The sequence below is a fragment of the Accipiter gentilis genome, chromosome 1 (assembly GCF_929443795.1).
Source record: "Accipiter gentilis chromosome 1, bAccGen1.1, whole genome shotgun sequence".
Classification (NCBI taxonomy): Eukaryota; Metazoa; Chordata; class Aves; order Accipitriformes; family Accipitridae; genus Astur; species Astur gentilis.
In genome coordinates this window covers 9,580,383-9,597,380 of record NC_064880.1, presented here as the reverse complement: position 1 = coordinate 9,597,380, position 16,998 = coordinate 9,580,383, and the positions used below count along the sequence as shown (strand labels likewise).

The 16,998-nt window shown below is 50.6% G+C and overlaps 1 protein-coding gene across 4 annotated transcripts in view; it reads right to left on the bottom strand.

The window, feature by feature from the left end:
- Positions 1 to 16,998, bottom strand: part of EPHB2 (EPH receptor B2) — a 129,648-nt gene that overhangs the window by 49,144 nt on the left and 63,506 nt on the right. For all 4 annotated transcript variants that reach the window (XM_049807649.1, XM_049807657.1, XM_049807659.1 and 1 more), the window contains exon 4: positions 505 to 660. In XM_049807649.1, coding sequence (XP_049663606.1) covers positions 505 to 660 — 156 coding nt within the window. The remainder of the gene's footprint in view (positions 1 to 504; positions 661 to 16,998) is intronic.

The window sequence follows — 16,998 nt, the reverse complement described above, 5'->3', positions numbered from 1 at the left end:
GGACTCTGCAGCAGGCACACTTTGAGCTGGGTGCTTCTCTTGGTGTCAGGGATGTGCGGAGCAAGAGAGGCAGCCATAGGCAAGAGCAGGAACAAAACCTGTCCTCTTAACCCAGGCTAATTTGATTATGTGGTATCCCCGCCAAAATTCACCAGTTATTTTTTGTAGCATTTCTGATTCCTGGCCTTTGCACTAATCTCCTGCATGCCAACACATCCAGGTATGGCCCCACAGTGAAGCCATCCCACTGCCTAGAATAGCACAAAATAACCCAAATTTCTGTCCTCTTTGCATGTGCAATGTTTGCAAGTGCAGACTGGCCCAAGGTAAGAAAGACCCACACCTGCAAGGCTTCTCTGGAAAAGGTGCTCTGAGCCCTCTGGCCTCCTCCAAAATCCCACTGAGACACATGCCTTTGTTAAGCATCCCTTGGTGCTTTGACTGATGAGTATCTCCTTTCCCAGCCACGTGTGGCCCCTCCCCAGTTGCCCAGAGCCCACATACTGGTGCACGGCATGTCGACAGGATCGGCATCTGCCCGGTAATATCCATTTCGGCACACGCAGTTAGTGGCCCCTTCCGAAGTTGTCCGGCTGTTAATCGGGCAGTGGACGCATCCTTCATCCCCTTGGCTGGCCTTAAACATCCCCGATGGGCAGCCTGGAAGAGAACCAAAAGCAGCGGTAAGCAGTGTGGACGGGGGCTGGCAGGGATGCCCGAAGCCTGGCAGCGTTGCCAGAAAACACCCCTCAGGGCTTTGCAGAGTCCAAAGCCAAAACCTGACAATTTGAAATAAACAAAGTGGAGAAGGAGCAGCTGGTTTGAAGGCTCTGAGGAGGCAGGCGCTGCAGCTCAGGCTGCCTGTAAAGATGGGGAGACGTGTCTCCCTGCTAGTCCCCAGCCATGACCGGAGAACAGGGTCCACGCAGGGAGTCTTACGAATGCAAAGGGAATTTTTAGCCACTGCCACATAAGAAGATGCGAGCGGCTGTACCAAGTCAGACCAAAGGCCCATGGTGACCAGAATGTCCCCCCGCCAACAGTGGCCACGAAAGGAGCAGGGCATGAGCCAGGCACACGCATTGCCCACAATACCTTCTCACCCTCCAACAATTTATATAGCTCAGGGACTTTCCAAGAGGCAGGCTCTTTGCATTTAACATCCCTTGTGAGATGTTTTTTTTTTCCACTAAGTTACCCAGCCATTTTTTTATTCCATGCAAATGTTTTGCGCCCATTTTATCCTGCAGCACAGAGCCCCACGGTGTAATTGTGTGCTGCATGAAGAAACCACTGCCCTCTGCTTTGAAGCTGCCCACTGCCATTTCATTTGATACAATCTCACACTTGCATTGGCAGTGAACACTCAATCACCATCCACCTTCTCCATGACCCCTAGGGTTGCACAAACCTCCACCATGCCCCAAACAAGTTGCATAACAACATTCACTATTTTATTCTCTACTCTTTTCTCATAATTAGCAAAGTCCAAATTATTATTTAACCACCAATGTACCAACTGGACTACCTATTATAGTCCCAAGGTCTCATTCCTGAGAGACATCAGGCCATCTCACAACCTATCTCTGTGCATGTGCATGTGAAGTTGGCATTGTTTTCTCCCATTTCCATCACCTCATGTCTACTGAATTCCAATTGCCTTCTTATTCCCCGGCCACACAATCTCATAAGGCCCTTTTGCAACTCTCCATAGCCAGTCCATGTCTTCGCTACTCAGTATCATAAGCAAATTGTCACTTCTGCCATGACCGGCAGCAGCGTGCTGGGATCTACCTCCACTGGGGCTCAGACCTCCAAGCCACTCACAGATGAAGAAGACTCTCCATTAGCAACAGCCACTCAAAAAATTGTTGTTCAGCCAGGCAGGGTGGGCAAGGGTGGCACGGGGGGTGCATGGTGCCTACAGCAGATGGGTGGTGAAGGCTAGATCACAGTGTGAAATACAGTATTAACAGATAGGGCACAGGTGCCTAAAAATATCACTGCAAAGCTTTAAACACCAGAAAATCCTTTCCAAGTCAGGGGATCACCAATGCCAGAGCAAAAGCTCGGCTATAAGCATTTATCAGCATGGGTCTTGGTGATTACTCTTGGTTGGGACTTTCTGCCGCTGTTAATTTCTTGTGCAGCATGAAGAGCCTGGGGGGTGGCAGGTGGTTTCTGCACTGAAACGAGTTAAACAAACTTCTACTTCAGTTCACTGCCAAGGCTTTCAGGAATGAGGCAGATCAGAAAAACAGCCTGAGAAAAAAATACGCTCAGGGTTGCTGTAAGCAAGAGCTATTACTAAGAAGTATCTGGTTTTTTATTTGGGGAAAAAAAATTTAAAAAAGAGGTTTTTTCAGTTTTCACTTCCCTTCCTTCAAAATTATCTTGACTTTCCAGTGACAAAAGCTCTACAGAAAAATACCATCAGCCTTCCTGCTTGCAAAGTCCCTCCTGCCTCCTACAGTCAAAGGATCTGTTGAAAAACTGGCTTCTCCTCATGTTCCTGGATCTTTTCACCCTTCCTGTTCCCTATCCCCCACGCATTTGACTCCATTTCTGTACCCTATTCCCAGCATGTGCCTTGGTACAAACCCATCTCAGAGGGTGTTAAGCTGTTGGGAGAGGTGATGGCTGCATAGTTCTCCGTTACAGAGAAGTGATTGTGGCTCTGTACCTGAAATGATAACAGGGTCCCCGTGCTAATACCAATTTTTGAAACACGATAAAGCCAACACACAAAATTGCTCTAGTCTGACATTCAGGGTGAAAAACAGGGTCATTTGATCAAAGATGTTTTAAGACATGGGCCTCTTTCACCTTCCCAAGGCTTATTTTAAAAATAACAACTTTCCTATAAGGCTGCTTCTGCATCAAGATAGAGATACATCAAAAAAAAAAACAACGCCTATGCTGCTGAGATTTAGCAACTGGCCCTGAGAGATAAAAAACATTCCCCAGGTTTGGCCTGGCACAGGCCAACAGCTGCAATTAATACTTCTGCTCTTAGAGTGGGACAAAACTTGAGGGCTGAATGATTGTTCACCAAAAATTACAAGCTGGGATGCTAGAACTCTTTGCACGTGCCACCAAAACATGGCCAGAAGTTTCGGCAACTTTCTTCCTCCCCAGGAAGTCCTGCACACCGACATGGGATAAAATAATCCTGGAAAATCAGAACTTCTCCAAAGATAAATGTCCTGAAATCATGCTGAAAGACAGGAAAATCATTGAAATCTGATGCAAAGCCCTTTTTTATTTTTTTTCTTTTCCCTCAAGTAATGACAACCTCCAGAAGTAAAATAAACAAACATTGTGTTCAAAACTGTTTTGTTCCCTCCAGGTCTTAGTCTGGGAGAGAAAGCAGCTTTTAATTTGGAATCCACCCAATTTCTTGTTTCCAGAGCAAACAGAAAATCAAAACTGAAATCTTCACACAGGGGCTAAACCCCCTCCTGTGTGAACAGCGTGAATGTTCTCACCACTTGCTGGAAGACACAAGGACACCCCAGTTTTCAGCCCCGGATGGTGACAGCAGCTTTGGGACATGCTGCTTCACTTTAGCCTTGTGAGGAGGGCAGGGCCAGAGCATCCCTAGAAAATCCTGCTTGGAAAGAGGAAATCGAAACAGCGAAATCACACAAATCTCTACCCTATCAGAGCAGCCTTCATTCCAGGAAGGCGATAACGGTGACAGCGGCTCTGGCCCCAACACTGAAGCAGAGGCAGTTTGCAGCTTCCCACGTGGTGGGCTCCCGCACCTCCAGCACCAATCAGAGGATGCTAATAGGGGTTCACGGGAAACATATGGGCCTTTAATTGCCTCACTGCTGCACATAGGCATGGATGGCTGCCTCGCTAGGGTACAGCTCAGCAACAGCAGCGGGTTTGCTGAGTACTGGCTGTAGGTCTCTCAAACTAGACTGGGAATGCCTGAGCAGCACCACGTGTCCTCATTTGCCATCCACCCATTCCCGGAGCATGGAAAGGTGGCCGTGCCTGCGAAGGCACGTGTTTTGGGAAGGCAATGACATGAAGAAGGACCCATGAGGGGTCCTGCCCTCCCCTGCAGGAGGACCATGCCAGGGATCTGGGAGGGAAGGCCACTTCTGCAGCTTCCACTGCTGGAGGCAGTGCGGGCATGAGGTTTCCAGCCCTCCTTCCCCCTAGCACTGCCTGCCCCAGGGCAGCTCGGCAGAGAAAGGCATCACATGGCTCAGCTTGAAGGAAAAGCCTTTGGCCAAACCTGCAGGAGGGGCCGCAGAGGTGTTCCCTGTTTGCTGGCCCTGTGTCCCACTGCCTTTCTGTAACCAACTTTTTAATTAATCCAGTGTGAGCTGAGCAGGCTCCAAACAGGCTCCTCTGCATCAAAAAGTGCCCTGGCCTTCAGAGCCCACATCAGACCACTTCTGCAAACAGCTCTCTCCTGCAATAAAGGTTTCCAAAATGGCACCTTCAGTCCATGCTAATGGCTTTGAGGAAGGGTCCTCCTTGTTTCCCTTTGCCTGGCTTTGTTTCCCCTGGCAGCAAGGCTCCTTCCACTCAAGCAAGGCATTTTTAATGGCTGATGGAAAACAGGCAGCCCCGGCTCTGTCAGTTAGGATCCGCCAAGAGTCTTAAATCCCCAGCCTTATCTCCCAGCTGCCTTTCTTATCCCTCTGGGGACGAAGGCAGGGGGCAGGCAGGCTGGCTCTGCAGCCCGACATTGTCAGCAATCCCCGGTGCCACGGGGCCCTGAGCTGGTCGCCTTGGCTGCATCCTGCCTCTTGCCCTCCCCCGTGCTTTTGGGAGCCCTCTCCCATGGCCCTCCCCACTCCCTCTGGCATCCTAATCACCTCGCAAACCCTACACAAGCCTCTGGCTCCCTTGTCCACACACCATGGGACAGCTCTTGCATCGATCCCGCGCCAAATGGGTGTCAGTGATTTGCTCTTATGGAGAATAGAGAAAACAACATCCTGGGCCATGCCAAGAGGACAGTGGCCAGCACATCGAGGGAGGTGTTTTCCCCTGCCAGGCACTGGGGATGCTGCCATGGCTAGATTGAGGCTGCCCAGTTCAAGAGCAATATGGAGGAGCTGGGATGGGTTAACTGAGGTAAGGGGTGGGGGGCTGGGGGAGGGTCTAACTGCTGCTGCAGCTATTTGGGGGCAGATGCAAAGAAGACAGACCCAAACACTTCTCATGGTGCCAGACTCTGTAACAAGGGACAAGGACCACAAGTTCAGACTGGACATTAGGAAAAGCTCCTTCTACAAAGGATGGTGCAGCCCTGGGACAGGCCACAGAGGGGTGGTGGATCTCCTTCCTCAGGGGGCCTTCAGCTAAATGCCATGGCTGCCCTGAGCTAATGCTGGTGGCAGCCCCCCTACAAGTGGGAGGCTGGACCCCAGACCACCCTCCACCAGCACTTGTAGGTCTCTGCTGCTCATGGTGTGTTTGTGGTTTATGATGTTGTCCTGTACAGAAGACTATTATGTCCAACCAGCTCTGAATTTACCCCTTTTACCTTTCATCAGCCATGCCCTTCTTGCAAGATGAGGTGGGTATTGTAATGACATTGTCACTTTTCCCATATTCTTCCCCATTCTGCCCCTTGCACCTTGACTGTGGTTTTTAGTTCTGCATGCAAATGAGTCTTACTTTGTCTCACCTGCAAAAGTTGCCCATTCTCTGCTTGTTCCTGTCCCCAGGCCCTCACACAATGGTGTCTGTCACCTTAGTGAAAGGCTGGCCTCTGGACTACCCAAAGGAGCAATGCTGCCCATTGCCTTTGGATCTGCTTACACTTCTGCCATGGCCTCTCCAGCCTGGACATTTTAGTGCTGGAAGGAAGCGGACTCAATCCTGCCTTGCAGGGCTGCAGTGCAGGAGGCAGGTGGTAACACCCAAGCCCCTTGGACTTGGCATTGCAGTCGGCTGCTAGCTCTCAAAGAGAGGATCTTGGACCTCTAGGTGCCAGCTCTCTACACTCATCCTTCCTGGGGCTGCACAGGTCCTCCAGTTTCCTTCCTGATAAATTTAATTAGCAGCCTACACTGTTACCTCATACTTGAGATAAGCAATTAATCCCGTTGCCAGGTGCTGTCACTGCCAACAACTCTGACAGCGTTTGGAGAGCAGAGGATAGAAATACAGAAGGGAAAACAGGGTTAAATGAGATTAACTGAAGGGGAACGTGGTGCTCAGCCGACTTCTGTGATGTGGATTCAAGAGTTGTCAATAAAGGAAGAAGACACAATGCAAATGTTCCTGTTTAACCTCGTCATTCTCCACAGGACAGAAGTAGAAGCAGACGGCACAGGCCTTCAAAAGCATCCTCCTGTTGCTAGTGGCTTTTAGATAGGTCCCCATGCCATTGACTGGACCAGCATCCTGTACCTCACCAGCAACTCAAGGAGATCAACTGGGTCACATCACCTCCCCAGAACACAGGCACCGCTGCTCCGGCCTCACAGCTGGAGGTGCCAGGACTCCAAAATCCACATCCCCTACAACAGTGCTCCCCAAGCCACCTCATCTGCCTCCCAGCTTCATCACAGGGCTCCTTCAGACACAACCCCCTTGGAAGTGCCCCCGGCAAGGAGTTCCACACTGCACCCTGCCTGCCTGCAGCTCACCACCGCCTGCTTAATTTAAGAGGTCATGATCATCCACACTTCCACTTGGTCCACAGGCAGGCACAGAGGAGCAGCACTGGGTCCACGTAGGACTGTGACAGGACCTTATTACTGGGGTGTCACGGAGGTTTGGAGAACACCAGGCGGGGCAGAGTGATGCCCTGTTTTGGGAGCTCCACAAAAAAGCATGCTGGAAAGTCCTGCAAGGGACAAATAGTCCCTGACCTTCTAGCCAGGCTGTCCTCAGCCCAGCCCAACCAAGCTCCAAAGACCAGGAAAACTGCATGGGCCAACAATTCAGCCTCTTGGACACCATGGGACAAACAGATAGTGGTCATCACACACCAACTCTGCAGCACAGCCTGGGCCAAAGCCGGGCAGTTACGGTCCCCGGCCCTCCTGCAAGAGCATCACCACCAGCCTGCTAGCCAGGACTACCTTAGGCAGGCAGCAGCCCCATCCAAACCCTTGCAGCTCTCTCCCAGTGCCCGTGTACCAGCAGCAGGGCTGAGTCCTCACCTGGGAGGGCCTTTGTGCTGGGGGCTTGCCAGCAAATCCCTCCTGCAGCTTCCACAGGGTTCACAAGGTCATCTCCCCGCTAGCACCACTCAGAAGTTCAAGCATCTGGCGAGACTGCCACACCTGTGGGCACACACACCTGCAAGCCCCCCCCTCCCACCGACCTGCTCTGGGCGGTACATCCATCAGCAGTGACAGGATTCAGCTGTCAGGAAGAAACGCTTGGAATTTCTTACCTGCCTGGTCAGCTTGGTTCAGCCTCCCCAACCCATCATGGGGGCTCTTAAAGAGAAACGGAAAGCTTTCTGTCCCTGCCTGAGCATGGGGGACTGGGGTGCCTCCAGCATCCTCAGAGTACAGATGGCGAGGACCATAATCTGGCATTTCTCCTGCTAGAGTCGTTCAGCAGACACCCGAGGGGAGAGGACTTCCCTACCCAAAGGAGACACAGACCTGTATGTTCATCATGATGCTGCAGACCACAGGTGACTGCAGCCCCAAGGGCACGGTTCACAGCTCACTTCCAGAGGCCAGCGTCCCTGGGTGAAGCCGAAACCAGATGGCAAGTTTACAGGTCAGGAGCAGAGCTCTGGTGGCAGCAGATGCTTCGGACCTCCTCGCTCCTGCAGACACTTGAAGAGCACTCTAGGATGTAGCTCCAAGACCAAGCTCAGCAGCCAGTGGTGCTCTCCTGAAGCATGACATCCACCACCCTGGGGATGTTGGGTGATGCCAGTCTAGAAGCAATCCCAGTCCCAGCACATGAGGTGAGCAGGACGCTGCCAGCATTTGTGCAGTTTCAACCGCAAAACCTTGTCTCAGAGGCTTGGCATGCACGTAAGGACCTAGAGCTTCAGGTGCTGGAAAACGGCATTGCCACAGGAGCCCTGGGGCAACTCACATGGAGCAATGCCAGCCTACACCAGACGAGGTGCCGAGCCATGAGGTTATTTCTGTGGAGCGACGCACTAGCAGAAACATCAAATGTCATGCTCACGTTATTCAGCCTCTCGTTTTCTTCTGGTGCACAGGATGGACTGATGTGTTTTCCAGCCTCTGACAGCAAGACTGCAGGGGTTTTTGGTTTTGATTTAGATTCCTTACAATATAGTAATTTACTTTATTTTGATATTTTAAAAAACACTTTTCAGGCAAGCAGCATGTCCTTCTTCAACAGATGTAAACACTGCAGAGCTACATACTGAAAGAGCAGTTGTTTAAACGGTAAGCCAGCTTTCTCCAAGTGGTCTCCAGAAGAATTTAGCACTTTCACATTTTGTTACTTTGTTTGGTCTTGTTTAAATGTTTCCCAAAGCTTCTGCCTGGGAGAGCTCTGCCTCTGGAGAGTGGTATGTTAACCATTACGGGAACAGCTCCCAACCTTTTAACACAGGGCAAGAAGAAAACCAAGCAAGCAAGTGGTGACATCGAAGTTGCACTGATGGAAAACCCCTAATCCTATAAACCCTTCCTGCTTTAATTGGTGCTAAAACAAAGATAATCTTATCTCAGCCCTATAAAAGAAGGGATAGGATGTACTCTCTAAAAGCCCTCATAAACTTGGCAAACATTCCATGTTTCGAGCCCAAGGAGAATGGCTTTAATCCTAAAGGAAACATGAAAGTAAAAAGGGAGTTTTTCCTAGACAAGAGCCCTTCAGGTGGACAGTCTCCCCAGCCCTCTTGGTCCTGGTGTAAATCCGGAGTCACACCCCCAGCACCACAGGGCTTCTGGGGACAGGCATGCACGGCCACAAAGACCAGACACAGAGACTCAGGGGACCAGAGTGGCCAGGGACCATCGCAAGTCTGCAAGTCTCCAGGTGTGAGCAGAGCCAGGATCAGGCCCCTAAGTGGACTTCTGCCTCCACTTCCAGGGACTCCAAGTGCATCTGGTGCTGGTCAATGTTTTTATCTGCGAATCACCTGTCTCCACCCAACTCCCTTATCCCAGATGTTGAAGGAGCAGCTTTCAGGGTCAGGGATGCAGTCTTGAGACTGGGTCTCTGAAGGACATCCCTACCTGTCCCAGAGGCTCCAACCCCTACAGCCAGTGCACAGAAATGTTGACAGCACTGTTCCCAAATTGCTCTGCCTTGACTTCCCATGGTATGAGGACCAGTGCCCTCCCACCCCATGCTCTCCTTTCTGTCTCCAGCAGACACTCTGCAGACCCCCTCTAGGTGCAGTTCCCAAAGGAGCCCTTCCAGGGTACAAGCAGCTTTTTATGTGGAAGTGGGGGTGGCCAGGAAAATTTGGGAGTGAGCATGTTTAATCGTTACATTTTAATGCTGCTTAGCACCCAGTTTAGACAAGTTTAAAACACGCCAGCTGGTTAAGTGCCAGCAGCCGCTTTCCAGATGACAACATTGTTCTTTGTCAGCACTAGGTGCTGAGTGGAGCTGGCATAAAGGCTGATTAAAATGGTTAGTTATGGTGGTTTAAATCACTGGGAGTGTAGCTGCACTGTAACTTACTTTCCTTCCCAGCCTGCAGTGAGCGGAGAAGCTGTAGGCACGCAGCACCGCATAGGCAGGGAGGTCACACACTGCCCAGGGCGGCTGCACGCTGTCCACGTCCACTTCCCAAAACGCCCTGAAGTCTGCTTATGGGCTTATGAAGGGCAAAACCCAAGGAGAACCAGCGTTCCTCCAAAACAAGCTCCCAGGTGCTCTGGCACTTGTGAGATCTGTATGGAGCACTGTCTCAGTTTGGGGTTCCCCAGTGCGAGGAACATTCTGGAGTGACTCCAGGAGAGGCCACCAGGACAGCTGGGGGATGGGGCACATGGTGGGCAAGGAGAGGCTGAGGGCTGGACGTGAGCCTGGAGAAGAGAAGGCAAAGGAGAGACCTTACTGCTGCCTTCAGCTACCCAACGAGAGGGTGTAAAGAAGTTGGGAGCCAGACACTCAGAGGTAGAACAAGGCTCAAGGTGACACATGGGAAATTCCAGCTTGACACAAGCAGAACTTTTTTCATCACAAGGGAGGTCAGGTATTGGAAGGAGGGCTCAGAGAGGTGCAGGGATCTACATCCTCGCAGTTAAAGCCTCTCCCAAGGGACTGTCATGCATTCTGGTCACTCTAGCTGCCCATCACCAAAAGAGCTTCCACTTCTCAAGCTTTTGGATGCCCAGCCTGCCCCCTGCTCCATGGACCACTGCATCCCAGCTGCAGGGTTACAAGCACAGCGAACGGGGTTATGCAAATGCACTGCTGGCCTGAAGGCAAAAAAGAGCCACTTACACCAGGAGTGCAAAGGTCAAGCAGTTGTTTGTGGGAGCAGCCTGGGGAAAAAAACTCACTTTTTTACTTTGCTTAAATTCACCGACTTTGCTAAATCAAATCTCACTTGAAAGTGACAGTCCCCTTCCCCCAAGCAGAGTCCCTTGGTGCTGTCACCACGCACGCCTCATGGACCATGGCGCCAGCCTGAGACTCCAGCTCCATTTTGGAAGTCCATCTGTCCCTGCCACCTCTGATTCACTCACATCCTAACAGGCACACTTCTGGCCCTTGAAAGTCTTCGAGGTTTTCCAAACGACCTGAGCTGAAGCAGCTTCATCTAGCAACGAGCTGCCGCAGCAACGTGGTGTGATGGACTTTGAACCACTGTGTTTTCAGCCTGCAAAGGGAACTGCAAGAAGAAACCAAATCATGGCGCCTCAAGCCAGCTGATCTGTTGAAAAGCTGGGGCTCCTTTGAATCCCATTGCTCCAGGGAAGAGGAGGATGTACAGACAGCCTCTGAGAAGTCCATCCCTACAAGGCGCAACATCAGCTTTAAGCCAAGGTTGAAGAAGGAGTGTTGTAACAGCAAGGTTGACGGTGAGCCACATCTCCTACCCTAGAGAGGGCATAGCTAGAGCACTGGTGTCTGTCACTGCACCCATCCTCAGTTCTGTGGTGGGTCTGTCTGCAGTGTCATTTAGGAGCAGTCAGCTTGCGAGCTCAGCACTGCTGATGAAATGAAACACACAAGTATTGTAATCACAATCAATTTGTGATGGGGAGAGAAGTTTTTTTTAAGCATGCTGACCTGAGTGCTAGAAATTTTGGCAATGGCAGCAATAAAACCATTAGAGCAGCCTCCTCCCCAGGCTCTCATGTGTGTGCATGATCACGGCACTTGCTGTATGCAACCATGTGCCATTTTTTTCCCCCTACACATAGGACAGACAGGACTTAGGAGCACACTGGCTTCTGCAGTAACAGGCAGCTGTATGCACAGGATCTATCACTGAGTGAACCATCAGCAGGAAAGAGAGAAGCAGAAAGAAAGATAAAAGCAAGGCAAATGAAACCTCTCCAGAAGAGCTTATCTTTCCCTGTATTTGATAGACTTTTTGGAAAATGTGAATGACTGAGTGGTATGGTCATCCCTTGCTGGCACTGCCACCGCATTCAGGGTCCCTGGATGCCCAGGACCTCATTTGGACATCCAGGCTGCTGCGTGTTCACAGCCTCATCTGAGGTCAACCTGTCCCATGGTATCACCACTCCAGAGGACAGTAAGCACTTAACCTGACTCTGCTACAGTTTCACCCCAGACATGTTCAATGTTTCCTTCTACTGACAAGAGCCAGGCACTCAGAGGCTGGGTAGAGAGGACCAAAGTCGAAGGAAGGAAGCCACGGCTCTGTAATCAACACATATATTTTTGACAGAGAGCAGAAAATAAGACATGGGGCTGCACAATAAACTATGAGCACAGAAAACTACCAAAACCCCCACCTCTTTCCAAACAGCAGTTCCGGTCATCTCATGCAGTGAGAAAAAGCAGCGTGGCCATGCCAAGATACTATGTGCCACAGGTGTGCATGTAAGGAGAGTTGAAGTAGGGATCTTATATATTATTTTCTAGGAAATCTTCTATAAAGCCTCCCTATTTTGTACAACTCTGGCGACTTCTGCAATTCGTGGCTGAATAAATACCTGGGAGCAATTTCTACTGTCAGTATTCCCTCTACACTCAATGCATCAACTTGGTAGTGGTGTTTGTGCGGTATCGAGGGTTGTGAGGGATCAACATCAGAAGGAGAAGGTTGAACTCTAGGTCCCCTGTTCTCATTTCACTGACAACTTTCTCTGAAAGGATGCTCTGCTGAGGGAAAAGCAGAAGCAAATAATTATCTGTCTATATCCATCAGGAGCAGCATTGTATGGCAGGACCTGATTGCCAAGCATGCCCTCTCAGGAAACACAGATGGGAAGAGGCAATTTTCAACAGCTCGTAATTCCCCTTATTTGGGTAGGTTTTGCCTGCATCCATCAAAATGCACCTTCCACACCTGAAAGCTTTCTTCCACTGGATTTCATACTTTCATATTCCCAGACTTTCATATGCCCACTGGAAAGTGGAGAGGCCTTGCAAAGGCGTTGCAAGCAACTTGAGACGGAAAAAATGTGAGGTTGCTCAAACACGAGGTCGGGAGTATGCTGGCTGCTTTCAGATACATGAAAGTTGAACTCAGTTCCTGCCTCTGTGCATTTAAAAGTAACTCTCAGTAAATCATGGGTCTTCCCCAGCTTCCGAGATTGCTGGGGCTCTCCCATCGTGCTTGAGAGCTTGCTGCCAGCATCGAGCATGCAGCATGAGCACTGAACAGGTTCCCAGAGATGCCAGCAAAGCCACCAAGGACAGAAAGTACAAATAAAACACCATGAATAATAATCAAGATTGGCTCAGAAAAAAAGTTGTTGTTGTCCCCAGGAAAACGCAAATTTTTTTTTCAGTAAAAATTAATTCTGGCCAAGAACTTACAGTGAAGGAATAAAAATACATCTTAAAAAGTCACACACTGGCAGCAGTGGCTTTAAATAGGTAAGCATACAATACAAGCAGTTGATAAGAGCAGCTAAACTGGGCAGTGGAAAAAACAAGGCCTGTAAGATTAACAGCAACAGGATGGAAATCAAGAAGGCAAGAAAAATGAAGCCACAGTAAAGATATGTGCCTGCCCCCAAAATATGGCAAAATTGTCCATTGTGACACAGAAAGAAAGGGATATATAATAATACAGTGTATGCACAGAGAAGGATCGTTTCATAACCGACGCTTCCTTAAAATTTTTCATTCCCCCTGAAAGTAGGAAGAGTATCAGTGATCAGCTCCCAGTGCCAGGCAGGATTAGATAACTTGTACCCAAGAGCTTTAAGAGTCAGCCAAGGAAAATTCTCTGATGCGAGTGCTGGTGTTCATGAAATCAGTCATAGTGAGACCATTTCAGGAGACCAGACGCACTGATAACACTGCGGCATATGATTTTCAAGGGTAAGAGATGCTTAGCTCTCTTGGCCAAGATGATGGCACCACTGCCATTTTGCAAAAAGTGGTGCTCAGCACCGTGTGCTGTGTTGAAGAAAACAGGGTGAAAAGCAGTGTGGTTGCTGCAGAGAATGGGCTGAGCATGACAGCTCGATATGAAGTTGCAGCAACGGATCAGCAAGATCCTCAGATGAAGGTAGCAGAAAGCACCCAACATGCTGGGTCAGACTTGGAGGTGATGTGAGAACTGTGCACAGGCAGCTTGGTACAACCAACAATTTCCTGGTCCCTCAGCAGCTGTATAAAAATACAGATAGATTTGGGCTTCTTAATCCACAGACTGCCCAAGCACCGAGGTCATTTGGCTGCAAGGACTCCCAAAAGTCCTTCTCCAGGGAACCTTCACTGCATTTTCCCCAAGGTTAGCCTCTCCTGAAGCCCACAGCAGAGCTGCAGCTGACACAAGGATTTCCTCTGTCTGCAGAGATGAGGATAGCAACCATGCTTGCCTAGGTGGGAAGCAGCTGGGTTATTCAGAGCAGGGCCTGTGGTTGGAGAAGGGTTTTCTTCAAAGCACGAGGCACCTGGAGCTGTTCCAGCCAGGGCTGGGAGCAGGACAGATGGCACAGCCCCGCTAATCCAGACGGGCAAGCCAAGCCCCGGACTGCGCAGCTCCCTGGGATGCTGCCAAGCACGAACTCCCACTTTAAAGGCCCCACTTGCTCTTACAGATTAACACGGCCCCCTGAGAAGGTCCCGAAGGGAGACTCTAATGTTTGAGAAGATTTGTGCCCTGTCTGATGAAGGATGCTGTACTGGAGCAGAGAGGGGAAAGCAGAGGCGGGCTGGAGCACGGGGTGCATGTCCCAGCCCGCTCCTGCAGCAGTCCTCACTAATGGAGTGCAAAACCCCAAAATTCCCCACCCTGACACATCTGCATCCTTCATCCTAGCAGGGCACATGCTGCAGCATAGGATGTTAACAAGGAATTGCCTTATCATTAGGGCTGCATGAGCAAAACTCGAGCTGCCATGCTCCTCGAGGTGAGGTCTGTGTCTTTTCCTCTCTCCTGCTCCTTTTGGCTCCATCTGCAATACAGAGCCTGGTTTTCCATGGAAAGGCAAAGTCAGGGGCAAGGGCACGCAGACCTGACTGCAGTCAGCTTGCAAGTCAGAGCTCTGCTTGGCAGGACAAGGACCAATAGACCCTCTTGTGCAAACAGCAACTCCTTACAAGCTCCTTACAGCATCTCTAGGATTCTACAGCTCTTCCTGCCTGGTGACTTCTCCTCCTCTCTCTCTGGAGTACCTCTCCCTGCTGCTTTTGTTCCTGTGATTTCATCTGTTCCCATGGGAAACCATCATTAACTGTGTCCCCAGCTTGTTCTCTGCCCGTCCTCCCACACAAGGATCTCAGCAACCCTCATACTCATCACAGCGGGACGTGGAGCCTGCTCTCCTCCCATGCTGGTCCCCAGCAAGGAGAACACACAGCTTCTTGCGTCCCCATCTCAAGGAGACCTCGCACAACACAGCACATCCCTGGTTAGGGACTCCTCCAGGCAATGAACAGTAAACCTGAGCAGGCACAGACATCACGGACAACCCCACGCTCTCCCCCTGCACCAAAACAGCAAAGGGATTGCAGCTCGCTATGCCATAAAACATGGTTGATGCAGGCAAAGCAGCAGTATGAAAGAGCATGGGGGCAGCTAATGACGTGACCTCCAGCTCATCTCCAGTCCCCTGTCTGGCCAACACAGCCTGTTCTGGAGGTGGCAACAAGCTTGGGGACTGGTAGGGCTCGGGTTGTGCAGTGGTGGTTATTCATCCCTGGGAAAGCGCAAGCAGATGGTGCACAGCAGCCTTGCTTCTCCCCTGTGCTAGGGTGCCCAACTGGCCACCACTGCCCTGCCAGTCCGTCCCAGTACAGGCAGTGCCATGGTACTGGAACCCAGATGCTCACAGGACTGCTTTCTCTGATCTAGAGCTGAAAATTAAATTAAAACCGCGACAGGGACAGTTAATTAAAGCAGATTAGTGCGAGACTAATTAGGGACACTGACACTGCAACCATCAAGCCCTGTGATGTTAATTAGCTGTTCATTAATGTCAGCTCCCTGTTCAGTACAGAAATATGAACTGCCTATCTCCTGGGCTTCATGCACAGCAGAGCACACAGCACCACTCGGTTGCCTCCTCCAAGGGCACACCCAGCCTCCCATCACCTCCCAGCAGACACCGTCACCACCAACAGCGAGACCCTCACCACCATCAACAGTGAGATCTTCACCACCACGGAGCACAGAGACATGGCCACCACTGACAGCAATATGTTGTCACCATCCTGAACCACTACAGCCCCCGACAGCCAGGAGGTCCCCAGCCGCACGGAGCAGCAAGACCATGCCATCATGAACTGCATGACACCCCAGCACCTCCTGTGAGCATCTGCCATGTTCCTCATTACTGGACACCATCCCCTGTGCCACCATCAGGGAGCCAAGTGATGCCCAGCACCCACCCGTACCACTCCCTAAAACTGGCACCCACTACTTCCACAAGATGGACCTTCCCCGTTTCCCCTCATTCTTGGCCTTGAAAAGGTACTAGGACATAGAATCATAGAATCATTTTGGTTAGAGAAGACCCTTAAGGTCACCGATTCAATGCTAAGTCCACCACTAAACCATGTCCCTAAGTGCCACATCTACACCTCTTTTAAATACCTCCAGGGTTGGTGACTAAACCACTTCCCTGGGCAGCCTGTTCCAATACCTGACAACCCTTTCAGTAAACAATTTTTTCCTAATATCCAATCTAAACCTCCCCTGGCGCAACTTGAGGCCATTTCCTCTTGTCCTGTCACTTGCTACTTGGGAAAAGAGACTGACCCCCACCTTGCTACAACCTCCTTTCAGGTAGTTGTAGAGAGCGATAAGGTCTTCCCTCAGCATCCTTTTCTCCAGGCTAAACAACCCCAGATCCTTCAGCCGCTGCTCATAAGACCTGTTCTCTGGACCCTTCACCAGCTTCATTGCTCTTCTTTGGACACGCTCCCATCCCACCCTCATGGCCATAGTTGGGACACAAAAAAGAAGGCTAGAGGACTCTGGAGAGACAAAGGCAAAAGAAAGAAAATCCACCAAGCTCCTTGGTGTCACTTTCCATCATCACAAGAACCTCTGTCCTGCCCAGTCTGGGAAAGGCAAAGAAAAAACAAACAGCTGTACCTCAGGAGGCCAAGAGCACACACAGGTGTAGGGAGCACACAGTGATTGTAGGGAGCACACAGGGCTGTAGGGAGGATACACCGGCTGTAGGGAGCACACAGTGGGCTGTAGGCATCACTCATGGTGCTCTACGGAGCACAGACAGGCTATAGGGAACATGCACAGCGGCTGTTGGGAGAGCACAGATGCTGGATGGAGCACACAAGGGCTGGAGGGAGAAACACATGGGTGGCGCAAGCAGACACGGGGTTATATGGAGCACACATGGAGCATGAATAAAGGTTGTAGGGAGCACACACAAGGGTTGCAGGGAGGACACAGGCGCTGTAGAGAGCACACACTGTCTTTAGGAAGCC